At 38.7% G+C, this 20,976-nt stretch overlaps 1 protein-coding gene across 1 annotated transcript in view; it reads left to right on the top strand.

Annotated features, from left to right (window-relative positions):
* The window catches only part of LOC140246377 (menin-like), a 30,485-nt gene extending 9,938 nt beyond the window's left edge, over positions 1 to 20,547 (top strand). The window contains exons 3-6 of the mRNA XM_072325848.1: positions 4,759 to 4,901; positions 17,731 to 17,771; positions 18,457 to 18,681; positions 19,053 to 20,547. Coding sequence (XP_072181949.1) covers positions 4,759 to 4,901; positions 17,731 to 17,771; positions 18,457 to 18,681; positions 19,053 to 20,088 — 1,445 coding nt within the window. The 3' untranslated portion in view covers positions 20,089 to 20,547. The remainder of the gene's footprint in view (positions 1 to 4,758; positions 4,902 to 17,730; positions 17,772 to 18,456; positions 18,682 to 19,052) is intronic.
* Positions 20,548 to 20,976: the final 429 nt, after the last annotated feature.

Here is a 20,976-nt window from a genome sequence, read left to right as displayed (position 1 = left end):
TTGCCACCTTAATTATGATGGGATGATACTTGTTTCTCATTCCTTCACTGTGGTGTGATTGCAAGCTTTACCATTTGCAAAATCGTCATTCAACTTCAGAAATGTCAAATATGCTTGCAAATCATGAACTTCTTTTCCAGCTGTCATCGCTAGAAAAGAAATTAGCGATGTCCAGTACAACAATATAAAGGAGATGTAGAGAATTCAACATCAAGAACTTGTTTTCCAGCAATTTGTGGCATCAAGACACACCACCATCACTGAAAAAACAAAAACAAACTCAAACAAACAAAAACAAATTTTGGTAGCACAATAGGACAATGATATAAATATAAAGAGAATTTCCACAAAATTAGTTTTTTTGCAATGAAAAATTGCACATTCCTTGGCTTGTGACTGATAAATATTCCCCTGCCTTCTGAAAGAGCCTGGTCAAGTGCTCTTTCATTATGCTAGAAAATGAGAATGTGTTGAAATCATCATTGTATTTTTTTATGTCCTGTGACCTGTGACATCACATGCTCTTGTTGTCCTCTTATCCAGGAATGACGTCACTCAGATTTAACCAAAATTTTAGAAAATCCGTAACTATTGAACAGATTGTCCCATTCTCCTCAGACTTCACTGATGTGTACTGCCAATATTTCTGCATTTGCTGTATCCACACATATATATTTGGGGTAGATTCCCTTTAACATCCAGCTGTCTAGGATATGTGTGTATGAAACTGGACTGAAACCTCTCAGTCAGGTGGGGCGATGGTGGCAGTCTATTGCAACTGCATCCGCCTTTCCAGACACTTCCTTGTCTGCATGAAGAAACCACAAAAATAGTAGGTGTTTGTTTAAAGACAAAATACAGCTATGGTCAGCTCTGCCTTCTAATTTAAATTTCATTTGCTTCAATTCTAATTTCAATTCTGTAACTCAGACCCACATGTAAGATGTTAAATGATTAAGTCTTTACATGACATTCTCTGAAGACACTGAGAGCAGCTATTTAGAAAAGAAAAGACTTTGATAAAATGTAAGCACACACACACACAATTGCGGCATCATTACTGGTTTCAGGCAGAAATTAGTTTCTTTAATTATACCCCTGCCACATGTAGTGTGAAGGGGGTAGGAATCATCATGATGTTGGTCGGTCGGTCGGTCGGTCTGTTGCAAAATCTTGTATGTATGATGATCGGGAGGTAAATGCAAGACACCAATGTGTTAATATAAGAAAAATGTGTTGCCATGGTAACCACTCATTTTTGTATCAAATTGAACCATTTAATCTATGAAGGTGAAATTTGTTGTGTATGATGCTCCTTAAGTGCAGTTTTGCAAAATGTCCTTTGTACTGTAATATTTGTATCGGACAATGCGTTGCCATGGTAAACGCATTTTTTAAAAAATCCTGTGGAGTGAACTTCTTCCACAGTTTTCAAGCAATTGAAACCAAATTTGGTGGGCATTATGGCCCTGAGGTATAGATGTGGAACACATAATTTTTGTGTTTGTCACACAAACCGTTGCCATGGTAACCACAATTTTACCAAAACCTTGCAGATCGAATAACTTTTCCATCATTCAAGCAATTAAAGTTAAATTTAGTATGTATCATGATCTAAAAGTGTAGTTTTGCAAGACACCAATGTGTTGGTTTAAGGAAAATGTGTTGCCATGGTAACCACTCATTTTTGTATCAAAATAAACTATTCAAGCTGTGGAGGTCAAATTTGGTGTGTATGATGGTCTGTAAGTGTAGTGATGCTGGGGGAAAGCATGTTTGCATTTGCTGTAAGTTTTATACTCAGTGTCAACTCTGTAATTGTATGTACAGTAAACTAAAATTATTCTGTTTCCAATTCGACAAGTGCACAAACTTGGTATTAACATCATTGCCCTCATGACATCACATACTATAAAGCAACACAAGGGGCAGGGGTATTAATCACCTTCAGTGATAATTCTAGTTAATTTCTGCAAAGGAACTAGATGCGTAAGTGTATTATTGTTATTGGACATAAAAAGTAACATGGATTTCAACTTGTTCTTTATTGTAGGATATTTCATATACAGATGGGGGTATTGCCAATCAACTGAATTGTAAACTGTGTGTTTAATGAGCATATAGTGTGACAATGACTTCTGCTTTCAACTGAGAACACTGCATGATTTCATATTACTCTAGGGGTCATTGTGGATTTTTTTAGCTCACCTGAGCGGAAGGCTCAAGTGAGCTATTGCGATCGCTCTTCGTCCGGTGTCTGGCGTCCGTCGTGCGTAAACTTTTTACATTTTCATCTTCTTCTTGAGAACCCCATGACTGATTTTCACCAAACTTGGCAGGTAGCATCCCTAGGGGGATAGGATCTCAATTTGTTCAAATGGGTACCATGGCCCACCTGGGGGCCCCCAAGGGGCCCAAACACCCTAAAATTAAGGAATCTTTAAAAATCTTCTCTAGAACCTGAAGTGATAGGACTTAGGTAATACTATGAGTTAGTACATTGATGACTGTAGTTTCAAGTTTCAAGTTTGTTCATGGGGGAATCAGGGGTGCCCCCCTTGCGACCCAGGGGTGTGGAGGGGTCCTAATGGGGCCTAAATTGTACATTTTCATCTTCACTTTGAGATCCCCATGTCTGATTTTCACCAAATTGGTAGGTAGCTTCCCTAGGGAGATAGGATCTCAATTTGTTTAAATGGGCATCATGGTCCACCTGGGGCCCCCAGGGGGGCCAAAACCCCCTAAAATTAAGGAATCTTTAAAAATCTTCTCTAGAACTTGAAGTGATAGGGCTTAGATAATACTATGAGTTAGTACATTAATGACTGTAGTTTCAAGTTTGTTCATGGGATTGGCGGAATCAGGGGTGCCCCCCCCCCCCCCCCCCCCCCCCCCCGGGACCCAGGAGTGGGGATGGGGAGAACTCACAGTTAAAATGGGGCCTGAATTGTACATGTTCATCTTCTTCTTGAAAACCTCATGATGAATTCTGACCAAACTTAGCAGGTAGCATCCCTAGGGGGATAGAATCTCAATTCCTTCAAATGGGCACCATGTCCCCCTTGGGGGCCCCTAGCCCCCCCCCCCCCCCCCCCCACATTAAGGAATATTTAAAATCTACTCTAGAACCAGAAATGATAAAGCAAAGTCAATACCATGAGTTTTTACAGTGATGACTTTAGTTCCAAGTTTGTTCATTGCAGATCCAGGGCTGCCTGCCCCCCCCCCCCCACCCCCACCCTGGAGTTGGGGGGGGGGTGATCCATATGCAGACCTAAGTTTCCAATGTTCTCAGGTAAGAGTGTGCAAGAATGCATGGAAGGTGAAATTGCGATACTCTGGTGAGCGCATGACCCCTGGGTCTCTTGTTTTAGATCTACTTTTGAGGTTTGAAGTAGAATGCTCTTCAATGCATAATTTTATCAACATCTTAGGGTTTGTAGCACCGATTTCAGATGAATTTCCAATACAGATGAGCTTCCGCTGTAATCTTAGGAATAAATCCGTCACATAAATGTTTGATTTTGCAAAGGGGTTGGATATGATTCAAATCGGGATAAGTCAGTTAATAAACATCAAATAAGTTAGTGTCATAACTTAAAACTGAAAAAAAGGCAGCATGTTGCATTCATCATGTAATGTTTTTATTGTCCCCGCCGAACGAGTTCGAGCAGGGGACTATGAAACGGGCTCCGTACGTGTGTGTGTCCGTGTGTGTGTCCGTCGATGTGTGTCCGTGTGTGCGTCCGTGTGTAATCAAAATCTTCAATTTGCTACTTCTCTGTCATTTATAAGCCAATTTTGATTCTGTTTGCTTTATATGATAGCACTACATGGGAGCTTTGAAACTTCTACACAGAATTTCAGTCGTGACCTTTGACCTTGACCTTTGACCTATATTGTACATTTTGCTACAAAATGCTACTCCTTCGCCATTTCTAACCCGATTTCGATTCCGTTTGCTTTATGTGATGGCACTAGGTGAGGGCTTCAAAACTGCTACACAGAATTTTGACCTTTGACCTTGATTTTTTGACCTGTATTGTACATTTTGCTACAAAATGCTACTCCTTCGCCATTTCTAACCCGATTTCGATTCCGCTCACTTTATGTGATGGCACTAGGTGAGGGCTTCAAAACTTCTACACAGAATTTTGACCTTTGACTTCTTTGACCTTTGACCTTGATTTTTGACCTATATTGTACATTGGCTACAAAATGCTACTCCTTCACCATTTCCAACCCGATTTCGATTCCGTTTGCTTTATGTGATGGCACTAGGTGAGGGCTTCAAAACTTTTACACAGAATTTTGACCTTTGACTTCTTTGACCTTTGACCTTTATTTTTGACCTGTATTGTACATTTTGCTACAAAATGCTACTCCTTCGCCATTTCTAACCTGATTTCGATTCCGTTTGCTTTATGTGATGGCACTAGGTGAGGGCTTCAAAACTTCTACACAGAATTTTGACCTTTGACTTCTTTGACCTTTGACCTTGATTTTTTACCTATATTGTACAATGGCTACAAAATGCTACTCCGCCATTTGTAACCTGATTTCGATTCCGTTTGCTTTATGTGATGGCAGCAGGTGAGGGCTTCAAAACTTCTACACAGAATTTTGACCTTTGATTTCTTTGACCTTTGACCTTGATTTGTGACCTGTATTGTACATTTTGCTACAAAATGCTACTTCCGGCGGGGACATATATTACGCACCGCGTAAATTCTACTTTTCCTTGTTCATTTTATCTAGGTATAACTGAAAAGAGTTGGCTGTACTTGAATGGACATCCAGTGATCTGCACAAGACAGATGGAAGTAGCAGCCCTAGTCTCTGCCATCAACCCCACCATCAACTCATCTTTGGACAGCATAGAACTGGCTTCCATGCAGCAGGTTAGTCATTACCCTGCCATGACTTCTCAAAATGTCTGTAAGAATTGATCAGGTGGACGAGATCTATTAATAGTAGACTTGCTAAGGGGGTAAATGCTGCATTTTTTAGTACAAATGTCCTACTTGGCAGAGATGTTCATTAGGGCGATTTAGGGCAATTGAAAAATTTTCATGTAAAGAGACACTCTGTATCTATGCAAATAAGCATTAATTTGCATAATTTATGCAGAAATACATATGAAAATTGTAAAAAATTATATTTGCATCCAGCAGAAACACCTAATTTGGTAGAAGTATTCTATAGAGTAAGTGGAAACAACTCCTGCAAAAATTAATTTCATACCTATGTAAATAAACATAAAATTTGCATAATTATGCACGTTATTGTGCAAAAATCTGCATTTTTGAAAGAATTTCTAATCGATTAAGCACTGGATCTTGTAGTACAAAGTTTGAACCTGGGATGGATGTCCCTTGGGTCAAAAGCAAACGAGTCATCTAAAGAGACAAACTGTCTCTATGTAAACAACCTGTTATTTGCATAATATGCATATCAATACCTACACATAGATAATCAGAACAAACAAAATGCAATAATGTGACAATGTCCTAAATTGCTTTGAACTTAATATCCAAAAAGCTAATAGAATAAGACAATATTCTCACACCAAGACTTCAGTTGCTTACATTTTTTCCATATTATTTAATTAACTTAGGCATTTTATGCATAAATCATGAATAAGTATACAAGACGTGAAATTTTGAAACATATTGATCTTTGAAATAATTTTTACTATCAATTTTCCCTCATTGCATAAATGCTTTGCAGGGTGGGAAAAATAGCAATCGGTAGTGACACTCTTTAAATATGATTATGCAAATATAACAGTAGGGCCTACATAGGAAGAGGAACAATATTGCTGACAAAAGGATTGTTTTCCCCTTTAAAACAGTACACAACTGAGGTCATGGTTGGAAAATCATTGCAAAAAACACTACCATAGTGAAAGTGTGAATTCTGATTTTCATTGTATTTTGTAGGCAACCAAGCGAATAAGAGGCTTTTTACATTAAACTGATTATAAACTTGTGCAAATTATGCGGATGCAAGCCCCTAGGGTATCTGCACACATTAAGAACTTACAAGCTCAAGCTTGTAGAAACAAAGTCTGTTTCTGAAAAAGAAAAAAAAAAAAAAAAAAAGTTCCCTCAGTACTATGAGCTGCTATGGCATGGAAATTATGCTGGAAAATTTATACACAATAACATTTTGGTAAGGCAATAATTTATGCAAAAATTGTCATGTGAACAATATAAGAGATGGTATACTTTAAGTCAAATAATCTTAGTCTCTGACTTAAAATCAGTCAATTTCTACAATAAATCAATGCAGAAATAATATGTTCATAGCCATAAAAGAGGATATTAGATGACCTCTACAATTTTTAGGATGTGATTTGTCAACAGATCGTCACATGCTACTGTTATTTATGAGGATCGTAAATGTCATATTCTCCCTGGTTGTCATTGTTTTCCCTTGGGATAATGTAACTCCCTGGCGGTCCAAAGAATGTTATATTCTACCACAGACCAGCTAATGCCTGTATAGATGATCATGACCTACGTGATCTTGCAGCTTTTTCCAAAAGAAAAAAAAAATAATAATTTTGTTAACTGGTTTTGTGTAAAGATGTCAGAGGTTAAAATAGAAAAAAAAAAATACACAGGTAAAAATGTAAAAGGTAAGAATGTCAGAGGTTATACATGCGTGCATCAAAATTAACGTTCATGTGATCCATACATTAAATGCAATGACGGTGATGACTATACCATGTCACTGAATTCCATGTCCTTTCCTACTTATCAAGAGGAAACAAAAACACTTGAGAGGGGAGGGCTTAACATTTTCCGATAATCAACAAGGGTATCACTGTCAGGTAGAACATGCACACACAATATGTACTAAGTTTCATGATACATGTACCTTGATTCACATTCAAGATATGAAAGAAAAAGTGAAATATAGCACTTTCATCAGAGCTTTGACCTTTTGGCAGGAAATTTCCCATAGAAACCCCATTAGGTAATACATGTATATTAAGTTTCAAGAAAAATCCTACAAGCATTGCAAAATATGAGGGAAATAGTGAAATTTTGAGGGCCCAATTGACCTTGATCTTTGACCCCTGACCTTTGACAAATGACCGCTAAATTCCCTAGAAAATCCCTGCCAGTACCAAGTTCCATGAAGACACCTTGATCCATTTGCGAGATACAGAGAAGAAAAAGTGAAATTTTAACATTTTCACCTGACCTTTGACCTGTGACCTCTTGACCTCAAACTCTCTGGAGAATCTTATTTTGGTAGCACATGTAAGCAGTCACTAAGTTTCAAGAAAATACCTTCAGGCAATGCATAGATATGGGGGAAACAATGAAATTTTTGGATTGACCTTGAACTTTTTGACCTTTGACCTCTTGCCGATTTTACTTAAAAACAGCTTAATTAATTGCCCTATCATACGTCATCCTTGGACTAAGTTTGGTGAAATTTGCTTAATCCAGTCTTGAGTTATCGCGTAAACTGATACAATTTCTTAAGGCGACCTTGACCATTGACATCTGGTACGTTCGGGCTTTAATATGCACAATATGCTAAGTAGGTGGTATTTGCATAGAGAAATAGTGTTTTGTTATTACTAACCATTTTTTTTTTACTAACAAAGGATATGCATACTACTTGGGTAGTTTTTATCATAAAATGCAGTTCTTAGAGTGTAAGGAAAACGTTAAGAATAATGTTTTTACTTCACTTTCTTTAGTAATTATGTAAATTAGCTGATAAAGATGGTTCAGTTATTCAAATTATTTCTCATTTTGTTTCATAGAGTTTTTCGAACGGATTATGTCTATCTAGGATGAGATTTAAGGGGGGTTTCATTGTTTACAAATCAATTTGCATAACTCCATGATTATGCAAATTTTATGTTTTTAGGTATGACATCAATTTTTGCAGGAATTGTTTCCACATTTTCTTTCGAATACTTCTACCAAATTAGGTATTTCTGCTGGCTGCACATATATTTTGTAGTGATTTTTATATGTATTTTTGCATAAATTATGCAAATTAAGGCTTATTTGCATAGATACAGATTGTCTCTTTAGATGAAATAATTCTAATTGTACCGAGGAAGATGTGTGCCAAATAGGACATTTGTACTATAAAATGCAGCGATCAACCCTTTTTTTGCCCTTAGCAAGCCTACTATAATAGCAGTTTGATGAGGGCTGCCAGACTCAGTGATTTGTTCTTCTTTCGTATCTGGTGTGTTCATGGAGCTATTGATGTCATTGAATCTTTAGGCTTCACTGATGTACTTCAATTAATTATGCTTCATAAGTGTTAATCATCACAACCTAAAAGCAAGCTCATAGTTTTTGTGATACTCACCCAAGAAGCAACAACTAACTTTCTCGATTGTATGATATAATTAAACTGGAGCTCTCAGATGAGCTGTCTAATGGAATTAGAAGAGAATTGAGCCATAAACATCCATGAATCCAAGTACATCAGTCATCTGGTCGATGTTGGATCTGTTCATATGGGACTAATTGATTGTAATGAAAGGTCATCATTTGTGGATATTGCAACTGCTTTGTGCAACGTTAGGTTGGTATTTACACAAAAATAGACAAACCATATGCAAGGTTGTAATCCCCCAATACATGGGTAATCTCTCCACCCACCCCCCCCCCCCTTCAGTGCCATATCACACTTGGTGATCGTGCTTACCCACAGATTTCATGCCAACACAGCTTTTATGCCTTCGCATGAAGCATTGTCTCACCAGTCTTCTCAGTGTCAATTCACAGTGCACTTATCAAGCGCCCAGAGAGAGCACAGCCACGTATCAGCATGAATAGCCAATAGGATGAAAAAGGCCACAAATACATAAGTGAACGTCACACAGCACTTCAGTGGCTATGTATTTTTATGTCCTGTTCTTATCATGAAATTATACAAAGATGTACATTGAAGGATTTTATGAACAGATTTCTTATTATGAAATCATACAAAGATGTGCATTGGTTACAAAATTATGCACGGAATTTTATCGTGAAGTGTTTTGAGATTGATACATGGCATTTTCTGGTATGAAAAGTCATTCAGTCAGCTGACTTAGCAAGACATGCAGCTTGCAAGACCCCTCATGTGAGTTATTCATCATTAGATTGCAAGGTTTAGTCACTTCATATTCTGTTCAGTGCATAAATAGGATGATATTGGGTGAATACCAAACACTGTTTAGCTTTACTTTGTTGTAGATTATCTTCCTTCTCTTTCTTACAAAATGTGCCCAAGATTTCTGAATGAATACCAAGGGATGGTTTCTTGGATGTGACATAGTAGTACACTTTGTACTGAGGTCTGTGAATTGATTTGTGACATTTCATGCTATAGGTTGCCTGTTTTTTATTCGAGAGGGGTTTCTTCTTCTTCTTCTTCTTCTTCTTCTTCTTCTTTTTTGTCCCCACTTGCTGGCAATGATACAATTTCACCATCAAACATTTTAAAATTTTTGCATGTGATGATGGTGATGATGATCAGAATTAGATTTTCTGTTTGTGCTTATTCAGCTCTATTTTTGGTAACATACTCAAGCTACTTTTAGTATGGTCATGTCATGTAGCAGGGTACTACACAACTTTCTTAATACCATTTGCACAGTCGGGCAAGCAGATTTTCAAATCGTTGCAGAACACTTGCCAGAACATGAATTTTATTTGCCTGAAAAAAAAAAAAAGAATTCAAAATATAAGAAAATGATACAGATAATGACATGTAAGTCAAGGGCTTAATAAAATTCAACCATTTGAAAATACAGCACAAGTTGATTCAAACACTTAAACACATTGATGTAACAAATTTGGTTTGATGGAGTGTTGGCATTGCATTGCACTAGGGCTTCTCTATGAAAGTGCTGAAATTAAATTAATGTGTGTTGCATTACTAAACAGTCTTTATCTTTGGGCATCTCTGTAGTTGACTTTGTGGGTTTGTGGGGGAGGGGGGAATAAGTAAAAAATAGTTGCTTAAAAACTTGTTGCTTCCCCAGTTCAGGCAAGCATTTTTCTCATTGTTCCAATTTAAAACACTTGCCTGACTTTGATTCATACTATCCAGGGGCAATTGGGCAATTGCCTATGTAGCTTCTTTGGTAGTGGAGATTTGACTTGGCTAGTACGTGGAAATCATGCCCGTAATGTCTTTATAAAATAGCAGGGGGAAAAAAAAAGGACAATATGTTCTGATGGTAATATGCTGGATACCACTTGGTTGTTTGGATAAGGTAAATAAACTCCTTTGAGGAACTATTTGAAAATTTTTATACCAAGTCTTCCTCATTGATGGAGTACACATGTCTCTGCTTAGAGTGTACAGATATTAAAAGTCTATTTTGAGTGTGATAAAAATGGATTTACAATACCTGACTACCAGCAACACCCATGAAAGCTTGAGGCGTGGGAGGAATAGGCAAGTAACAAAAGCCGGGTTCACACGTACACCAATTAGCAGGATACAAATCTCGAGATTTGCATCGCGATCGTCATCCCAAGTTTTTTGCACGTGTGGACAGAAAAAACCCGAAAATTAGCGGGATAAGCATCGCGATGCTAATCCCAAGAAATCTTGCGCTGGTTCGTTAATTAGCGGGATAATTGGCCCCGCGCTGGTACCTGTGAACGGTCGGGATTAGAATCTCGAGTTTTTATATCCCATCATGCAATGCGCACATCACAACAGCGAGGCCTATGGCGAAGAGGTCCTTCACCTCTTTGGCGCACCAAAACAACAGCGCGCGAACCACACTACTGACGCGTAAAAGACAATGGACAAAGGAAAGTGCGCACAGGCAGTGATAGAGAAGGGCGCTGCGTGACCCAGTTTGCAGGCTTTGCTGTTATCTCTATCGGCAATTAGCGGGATAATTTGGTACGTGTGGACGCTCGCCAAATTAGCGGGATACCGATCGCGATCGCTATCCCGCTAATTTGGTACGTGTGGACGCTCGCAAAAAAACTCGGGATGTGCATCGCGATCGTCATCCCGCTATTTTGTACGTGTGAACCCGGCTAATATCAAGAACTTCACTGTCAAAGGCCTGACTGCTCATTGTATAAAGTGAAGTATTCGAAACTTGTGTACATTATATAAAAGTATAAAATTAGAGGAATATGAATATTGCCTTTTGTAAGCCAAGCTGCGTATTATAATTTATGGTTTTAATTTACGTGTGAATGTGCAATTTCTTCATTAAGTAGCACAAATAGTAGGTAGAGCACTTTGACACAAGAGTTTGCCAGTATCTACATTCTATTCAATTCAAGAAACCGACGAGGCATTGCCATGGTAACTGCATATTTTCTTGCAAATCTTGTTGAGTGAACTAGTTGCACAATTGTGAAGCAATTAAAATCAAATTTGGTGGACATTCTTGCATTGAGGTATAAATGTGGAGACCTGATTTTTGGTTTGCTGGACAAAGCGATGCCACGGTAACCACAATTTACCAAACCTTGTGACATTTAGGGATTTCTACATAAATTTGGGATGTACTAGAAAGAGCACGGCACATCGGGGGGGGGGGGGGGGGGCATTTCATTACGCAGTTTGGTGGGATATTTTTCTGACAAACTGTTACAAGCTACTGAAATCCTTGCATCTGATTGGCTAGCTGAGAGCAAATGTGTCCAACAACTTTGTCGAACAAAATACTTCATGAAATGCCCCCAGATCAAACTCACAAGGTACTCACAAGGTACTACACACATTTACACACACACACAAACAGAAACTTTTATCAAACTCTGGTTCAATTCTTTTTCATAGGTACTCACAAGGTACTCACAAGGTACTACACACATTTACACACACACACAAACAGAAACTTTTATCAAACTCTGGTTCAATTCTTTTTCATAGGAGTCTGAGCTGCTGGAGTGAGGGTATTATTCACCTTCAGTGATAGTTTATTGCCCCACTGTTATTGGACTATAGATGTTGATTTCTTATCTGTCACCTCGGTTTTACTAATCTGTCGATGAATAAGCAGTCATATAAGAAGTACTGTAAAACATATATTTGCGGCATGAATTTTTCGCGAATTGGAGCCGACGGCCTTTTTTGTGGCATGAAATTTTCACGAACTGCCTTTGGCATTCAATGCATATACATGTAGTATAGACAAGAACTTTCGTGTGCATTTTAATTTCACGAAATTCGCGAAATTAAAATGTGCGCGAACATTCCTTGTTTTATAGTAAGTGCCACTTTGCTCATAGACAGGCACCTTTCCTCTGCCCCTACTGAATGAGAATTCTCCTTCCATCTATAATTCATATCAAAAGACTGACGTTCATTGTGCATGAATGTGAATATGATCTCTGGACTTACCAGCTCCACATTACAGATTATAGCCAACCCAGTCATTATGACTCACTGTCATGCCTTGGTACTGGGTCAGTGGCTGTTTTTTATGTGTTAGTGAGTCTTTGCATGTCTCTGTATCGTTGTGTGTATGTGCGTGTGTGTGTGTGTGTGTATGAATGGGGGGAAAAAAATGGACTTCTTGCACTGTGCATGGAATGGAGTAACAGTAAAGGAAAAATTGTCTCCCTATTGATCCTCGCCCCATGGCTCCCGGACCAGCGGGGGAATGAAGACAAAAACAAAATCTGCACACAGCAAGAGTACCTGCTCTCCCCCCCTGCTCTCCCCCCCCCCCCCCCACTTTCTTTCCCTCTCCCTTTCCTTTTTATTCTCTTGAGAGAACCCCCTGGCTTTCAGACACATACAGACTGGCCCTCTGATACTCTTAGCACTGATTGATTTCTGGTTGTGCCACTGTCAATGGAAATATTTTTGCAGTTTTTAAGTAAAAGTTATGAAAAAAAGTCAGTGGTTGGTCTGCCTACTTCATATTGATTTTTTTCCCCATGTGCCCCTGCATATTGGACAAATTAGATTTTGCTGTCATGAGTAAAAGGCCAGTGAATGTTATTAACCAGACTTATATGAAATTCATCAAGTCACAGAATTTTGTAGTGATGTTTTTGTAAGGTTTGAATTCATATCACTTTTTTTTTTTATAGCAGTGTCTCATCTAACTGTCCAAGTATCCCAGTAGATTTTAGCTGTGGGGTTTGTTTTTTTTTTGAATCTGAATTCTGAACTTTTTTTCTGTATCTAAAGTACATGTAGCACCAGAAATATCAATTGGAATTTTGTCAAACTTGGCACAATATTAAAAGTATTTTATTTCTGCTTTTGATTTGAGCTTAAAGGAAAAAAAATGATAAGACATCAATGAAAAGTTCTTATGAATATATCATACAGTGTTCATCATCTTTCTTCCCCCTAAAATGGCAAGAGTAAGCAGCTGAGTTACAAACTGAAAAATTATCACCCATCCATTTTTTTTATGTCATGATAGAGTGTAATGATATGTGTGGAACATGTACAACATGATATTGAAAATGTTGCTCTTCTGCATTCTTCAAAATGTACAGTCGTAACAAATTATAGTCATAGCAGTACCCAATATTTTCTGTGATGTCCATACTAAACCATTTTCAATTTTAGTCCCTCCTGTTATATCAAAATTTAATCAAAAAGACACAATGTAATTTTGTGGAAGTTGCTTGTGCAATATGTCTGTTCAATTACCTGGGGATTTAACAGTGAAACAGCTTATTGAATTTCCAAATGTTTCTTTGGATGTTAGAAAGCCAGCACAGATCATGTGCTCAATATCTAATTTATCATAGATTAAATGTTGTGACATGGTAAGGTAAGGTTGTATCCACAATGCAGGGTACATTTCTGTTCAAAATCGGTATTATTAACATTAATTGACCTTTGATCAAGCCAAAGCAAATTTAGACTAATAAGCAGTCATAAATTGGAATGTAAGCAGTGATGTGAAAGTGTGCGGCAATTTTCAGTAATGCCATGAAATGACTGGTGACATAGTGTCAGATTTAAAATGCATCTTAATGAATATTCAGGTGCTGTCTGGCTAGGAACTGGAGTTCTATTTTACTGCATTATTGGTTAATGTCTCACGTTTGACATTTGACCATAGTTGTGATTATCACCAAGCTTCATTGCCAATCGGGGGTGTGCAGGGATATTTGCACTCATTACTTGGCGTCTTCAGCCATTCCGAGGGGCATGAAGACATCTACGATGGTGCCGTGAGCAATTAATAACTCTGTGTGGGCTGAAGCACTGCCATATGGGAAATTGGAGATGAATGGTGTTGGCATGGCAACAGTGCTTAATGCCACCAAATAATCCAAAGGTTGCCTGTCATGTTGTTATTGTCAGCTGTGATGGAAGGGGTTTTATAATTTTGTTTTCATGTTTTTAGTCAGCGTTCTCAGCTTTCTCCTTTCATTTAAATTAACTAAATAATTTTGAGTGTTTCAAACAAGGGAGATGTGGAAGTTTGAGATGAGTTGCATTAAAAAGAATAGCAGAATTTAGTATGCCAACAAAGTTTTTCTTATTTGAGTGGAAGGATTGTAATATTATCTGTTCAAGTTTTACTCCAGAAGGTCTTATTTTAACCCTCTGTTTACATCTGGCGTAGTTTGGGTCTTATGTTGAGAATAATGTTACAAAGTGGTATGCCACCTGCAGTTTCTGTCTGTATTTATTTTGGCAACCAAGAAGACTATATGCACCAACCAATATTGTACATACACTTGTAGCATGTGTCCTCTTGTGTACAGATATTTGAATTCAAAGCTCAATCCATAAACAAGAAGTATCACTTATTAGCTTTAGAATAATGTGAGGAAAATCTACTTTCCAAATTCAATCCATCCCCTCCCAGAAAACAAACACAAAACAATTAATTGTTAATTATAATTATTACTCATTTTGATAAACACATAGAAGTTACAATTGTAACACATTCAACTCATTTCAGTTGCTTGCTGCTAAACATATTTTTCGTTCTGGAAACCAGTTTTCATGCACTAGTTGTTGCTGTGAGTACCAAGCTCTAGCAAGCCTTCTAGTTGTCAGCCTGAACAACCTGAGCTGTGCAGGTCCATAACAATTGAATCATGCATGTGATCAAGCAGATTGTTGTTAAGGACTGTAAACGCATGAATAGTGGTGTGTTATGGTATTGAACACCTTGTGATGCTCCTATTTTTTAATAGCAAAGGCTCTCTCCATAACATAGGCAACTTGATTGTGTGCAATGTGTATGTCATGTGAAGATGATGGTGCAGAGAGGAATAACTCTATGTGGTTTACAGGAGTAAACAACTGGAAAAAAAAAAGAGTGGAAGGGTCAATGAGCTCTGTTTCTACAGAGTGATGAAAATTCGAGGTGATGCGCGGCGATGCGCGGTAACACCTCAAATTTTTCCTCAGTAGAAACAGATCGGGTAGTGGCCAATGCGAGGTGTTCCGTTGTCCACCTTTTGAGGTGGTCAATGTGCGGTGATGTGAGGGACGATTTTCAGCAGAAACACATCAGGTAACAAAATTTGCCGTGTACAGGATGTCTTGAATTATTGGGAGATTTCGCCTGCGTTGATCACATGGTCACACACCTGCTTGCGTTCACAGTGCTGGTTTTGCGTCTTGTAGTATCCTATACAATACATACAGTCTACACTTGTATGGCACATGTTGTTAGGGTGTAATGTTTCCTGAACAGATAGATACACTAGCTTGTTTCTTGTTCTTTGAATGAATTATTTCGGAGAATATCAACTGGACATCGGATCTGCAGCGATTTTCTGTTTTCAAGTGGCGGCAGATGACAGAAGTAGTGAAGGGCATTTCATTTTTGGATGGCAAAACAAAGTGGATTGCCAGCGGAATGCCGTTGTTAATAGCCTACATGCTTCTTCTAATTTGAGACATTGCATCTCCCGAAACATTCGGCCACTTTCTCCTCCTCAAAGCAGCAGATTGAACTTGACTCCTGACTCACTGACTGGCAGTGAGAGCAGTACAAAAGCGAAATCACATGTCATGTCCCGATCATAGTTTGTGCCATCTTGATTGTTGTTTACCTTCCCATATTGCGCGACCTACGACCACATTTGTAAAATACGCAACTTCCTCTTCACAGCAAGTTCTCTTGCATGTCCATGCATCACCGTGTATCACCGCGTATTTATCGCTCAGTAGAAACAGTTCGGGTAGTTGTAAAATACGAGGTGATGCGAGGGACAAAATCCGCAGTGATACGAGGTGTCCCCTGTAGAAACACACTCAATATAAAGGTGTGGATGAGTCAGAGGGAACATGTGTGCCACCATAGTGATATCAAATATGACTTCATGTCATGGGTCAGTAGAATATTGATAGCTCTCATGATGTTGTTGTTGTTGTATAGGAGGAGGGGAGGAGATGTAATGCAAGCTTCTGTTCTTCCGGGTCCACATGGCAACTTGCCATGTAAACTTTGATTTGATCACATATTTCCAGAAGCCTGTCTTTGCATCTGTACATCTGGACATATAAATGCTAAGGGATTTTATGCCTCTGCCATGAAGTGTTGCTGGAGACATGTTTTTGGGCTGTCTGTCTGTCCTTTCGTCCGTCTGTAATCAATTTTGTGGACAGCGTAACTTTAAAACTGTTTTGGCATTATTTGGCACTATATTTACACGATGGACGAAGTTGTGTCTATCAATGTTTGGGTGTACATTCCCAGGGTCAAAGGTCTCCCATATCTGTGTAATGTCTGTAGGTAGTGAACTTAGTGTATGCATAACACACCCAATAAAGACTCTAAGACAGTTTTGGGCCATAAGGTCAAAGGTCATGTGAAATGCTTTTTTTTTTTTTTGCTCCATATCTCTTACATGGTTCAAGGTATCTTCATGGAACTTGACCAGTACACTGCATGTACTGCCTGACAGTGATTATCTTGGGGCTTTGGGGTCAAGGGTCAAAGGTCAGGGTCAAATTTTCTAAATTTCACTATTTCCCCCATATGTATGCAATGCCTCTTAAAGGCATTTCTTTAAACTTAGTGTATATACAAGTATTACCAGACAGAGATTCTCTGGGAAAGTTTTGAGCCATAGGGTCTAAGGTCAAGTGAGAATGCTATACTAGTAATTTCACTTTTTTATCAATCTCGGAAGTGGCTCAAAGTATCATCATGAAACTTAGTACATATTTATGCAGACTACCAGACAGTGATTCTCCTGGGAATTTTTGTTGCATGAGGTCAAAGGTCAGGTTAAAATGCTAAAATTTTACTATTTAATGCTGAAATTATACTTTTTTGTACCGTGGAATTACTAAATGCATAAACTTAAAAGAGTCACAGATCAAGTGAAAATCCTTGAATCTGTGAATACTTGCTCTCTTAAACATTATAGCCATCTATCCAAATTATACCTAGTTCAAAGAAAGTAAATAAAACATTCAACACATTTGTGACAACAACAAAAAATGTCATTCTATTATTATTATTATTTTTTTTGCATACCAGTCACCATAGCGACATTTCTAGTAGGGGTTTGTTGTTGTTGTTGTTGTTGTTGTTGTTGCTTTTACTTTGCAGTCGTGTAGATTTGTTATTTTGATGAATCTGACCAGCTAAAACCTCTTTACTTTTAATCCAGATTTCATTTGCATCCAACTTTGAAAGCTCCAGCCACATTAGGTCATAAACCATTCATAACATTACATCTAACAAACCAGTGGGTTTAAGATGCCGATTAATCATGCCTATTAGTGAGTTTAAACTTTTATCAAAGTTTTATATTCTTTCTTTTCTAGGAGCTCTTGTGGCTGCTGTATGACATGGATCATTTGAAAAGGTAAGTGTGTGCACACTTATTCAGCATTTTCACAACTTTTCATTTTATTGGAATGCTACTTTTGACATCTGCATGATTTTGCAGAAGAGAACATTTTCAGTAAGAACCGCCATCTTGTATTTGCACAATCATTATCACTGTAAAAGTATTGTGATCAGTTTGTGTGTGTGGTAGCATGTGCCTTGATGAGCTGAATGTAGTTTGGCCATCTATCCTTGAGCAAATTTGGGTTGAAGAAACTGTAGATTGATTGAAGCAGGACATGAAGCTTGGATGTTCTTGGATGAAAGGTTCAAGCTCATAATTTAGTATTCATGTTCAGTGTTGTGCTATATCTGTGCCCCTCAAGAATTCAGGAAATGCTGTGGTTGCTGTTGTCTGTGTCTCCATCAGTACATCCCAGCTCTTGTAAACATTTAAAAATGTTTGGCAATTTGGCTCAGTTCATGTTATTTGGCCCAGGTGTGCAGCATGAGGTGTAAATGTGCTATTTAGATTTTGGCACCATCTGTCAGGGTCACAGAATTTGTTTTGTTTTGTTTTTTGTTTTTTTTTTCCCGAACCATTAACTCTAGTAGGAATATCCAATTCAATTACAACATTGCAGGAAAGATAGAAAGATAGTGTGATTTTATGGTGATAGGAATCATACATATTTCAATTTTTCCTCTTGCTGTTTTTACAGATATCCCATGGCTCTGAGCAATCTAGGAGACTTGGAAAGCATTGACCCATCGCCTGGTCGACCAGGAACTCTTGACCTATTTGAAGAGGCCATCAAGGCAGGGAGGGAATGCTACTCAGACCATCATGTCTACCCATACACTTACCTTGGTGGACACCTGTACCGGCAAAAGCAGTACAAACGGGCCATGCAGTACTGGGCTGAAGGGGCTAGAGTGGTCAGCCAGTGAGTATAAAGCAAGAGAATTGTGGGGAAAAGAAATTAAGGGATCATGTAAGGTGAGGTAGATAGCAGCAATATTCCTATGTGATTGCCTGTTGAATTCGTACTTGTACATATATATATATATATATATATATATATATATATATATATATATATGTTTATCTCCTTCCCTTATACCAGTATATATCAACAATACAATGCAACAGTTGAAGAATAACTCTAGTGTATTGTAATTTCAAACTGATACTTAGACAATTTGTGGAATACATTATTGATTTTCTGCTATAAGGTATCACTGTAGTAGTGTGTTTGAAATTACATTTTCAAGCCATTCAGTATGGTTCTTGCTTTTTTCCTTCTTTTTCGTCAAGGTACAATTACAATCGTGAGGATGAGGAAGTCTACAAAGAATTCCTGGAGGTAGCCAATGAGTTGATACCATTCATCCTGAAGGAAGCAACAGTGTACAGGACCAAAGATGCCAGGCACATAGTGGAAGATCCCGAGGCATATGGGTTCTTCTTGCAACTCTATGATAACATCTGCAAGTGGGAGGAGGGCAGCTCCACTCCTGTCCTGCACATCACATGGGCCAAGCACTTTGTGGCATCAGTCACCAAGTTTGACAGCAGCATAAGAAATTGTCTTGACGTGAGATTGATTGATGCTGATGGCAAGGAGGAAGAAGAGAAGAAGGATGAAGATGATGATGAAAAGGAAGAAGAGAAGGATGACGCCAAAGAGGTTGATAAAGATGCTGAGAAGACAGGAGAGGAGAAGGTAGTGGCCAAAGAGGAAGACATCAACAAGAATGTGGTGCCAGTCCAGGATGAGGCAGATGGTGGAGTGAAGAAAGGCAAAGGAGATGAAGGGGAGAAGAATGAAGAAAACATCCATCCTGAGCTGTTTTCATCAGATGCGTTCAATTCTGGAATGGGACTGTGGGACACAAAGTCTGAGTTCAGTGACTTTCTTAGCACCCGTTCCAATGGCAGCGCTTTCCCTGGGATGACTCTGGAGTCACTGATGAAGGCAGAAAGTCCTGCCGAGATGGCATTCCACCGACGCCTGAAATCCCAGCTTTCACAGGAAGAAGATAGCTCCAACAGCAATGCAGTGGAGCATCCCGATAACAAGGAAGCTGAAGGAGAAGATGAGGATGAAGAGGATGATACAGAGAGTCAGCCGGAAGAAATATTGCCACCAAAGCCCATCATCAAGATCCCCTTCCGCAGCGCTAAGATGAAAGGTCTCCGGGACATCCTGACATCCACAGGTAAGCTGAACACTGCAGCCATCCACCTGCAGCTGACTGCCCAGTCCCAAGTCCAGGTGGGCAAGAGGATCCGATCCACCAGTGACTATGAAGACTATGGTAGCTTAAGAAGGAGGCCACGTCGGGAATAGCCACATTGCCAAGGCCATACGGTCCATGTCAAAGGAATTGTCATCAGGTGGTTCTCTGATAACATCAATACCACTGAGAGCAAGCGTCACATTCTGTGGCATCCAAGAAAGATGTTCCAATGATGGTATTTCATCTTCAGCCACAAGTCAAGTGTCCCCTTTGTGCCAACTGGATGCTGTCATTTGTTCAGGGCTATGGATTTTTATTCGATTTTGGGTTCTTTCCTGTCACACTTGGAATCAAATTCTAAGGGCTTGGACTGGGAAATGTGCCACCCAACAAGACTGTGAGGATGCAAGAGGTTTTATGTCTTTCATGGTAGTTGTGGGAGGTCCTCCCTCCAGTAGCTGTATGGAGCTGTGCAGAAAACCAAGGCTGGTGCAACAGGAAGTAAAGAATGGTGAAATTTGTATTTTCAAGTGGACACAGATTTCAGACTTTATGAAACATAACAGGTGAATGCCACCATCTCCACAAGAGAAACTTACATTTCCAAAACAAAATATGATATGGTAATACTACTTATTCATTGCAACTAAATATTTTGTGTCCCAGCTGAGAAGTTTCTTTGGTTCCTTATACCTGCATGTTTGTCTTTTGTTTGTTTTTTCCTCTTCATGTTCTTAGCCATGTCATAGTAAACAGTGAGCATGGTGATACATAGAACTGAAGTCAATTGATGTAGAAAAAAATATAATGTCCCCTTCCATAGCAGTGCACTCCTTTTGTACATACATGTATTCTAAGAAGTGCTCGTTAGCAAAGAAAGGACTTTCCTTTTATGTAACACTTGTCTCTGCAATATTTGTGTATCATGTGTGCATTCACTCAAGGACACGTAGTGGAAATGACTTTGTAACAGTACACAGACGCAGAGTGCAATCAAA

This window comes from Diadema setosum, chromosome 1, assembly GCF_964275005.1.
Source record: "Diadema setosum chromosome 1, eeDiaSeto1, whole genome shotgun sequence".
Lineage (NCBI taxonomy): Eukaryota > Metazoa > Echinodermata > Echinoidea > Diadematoida > Diadematidae > Diadema > Diadema setosum.
The sequence above is the reverse complement of the archived record's forward strand: the minus strand, read 5'-3'. Positions and strand labels throughout refer to the sequence as shown.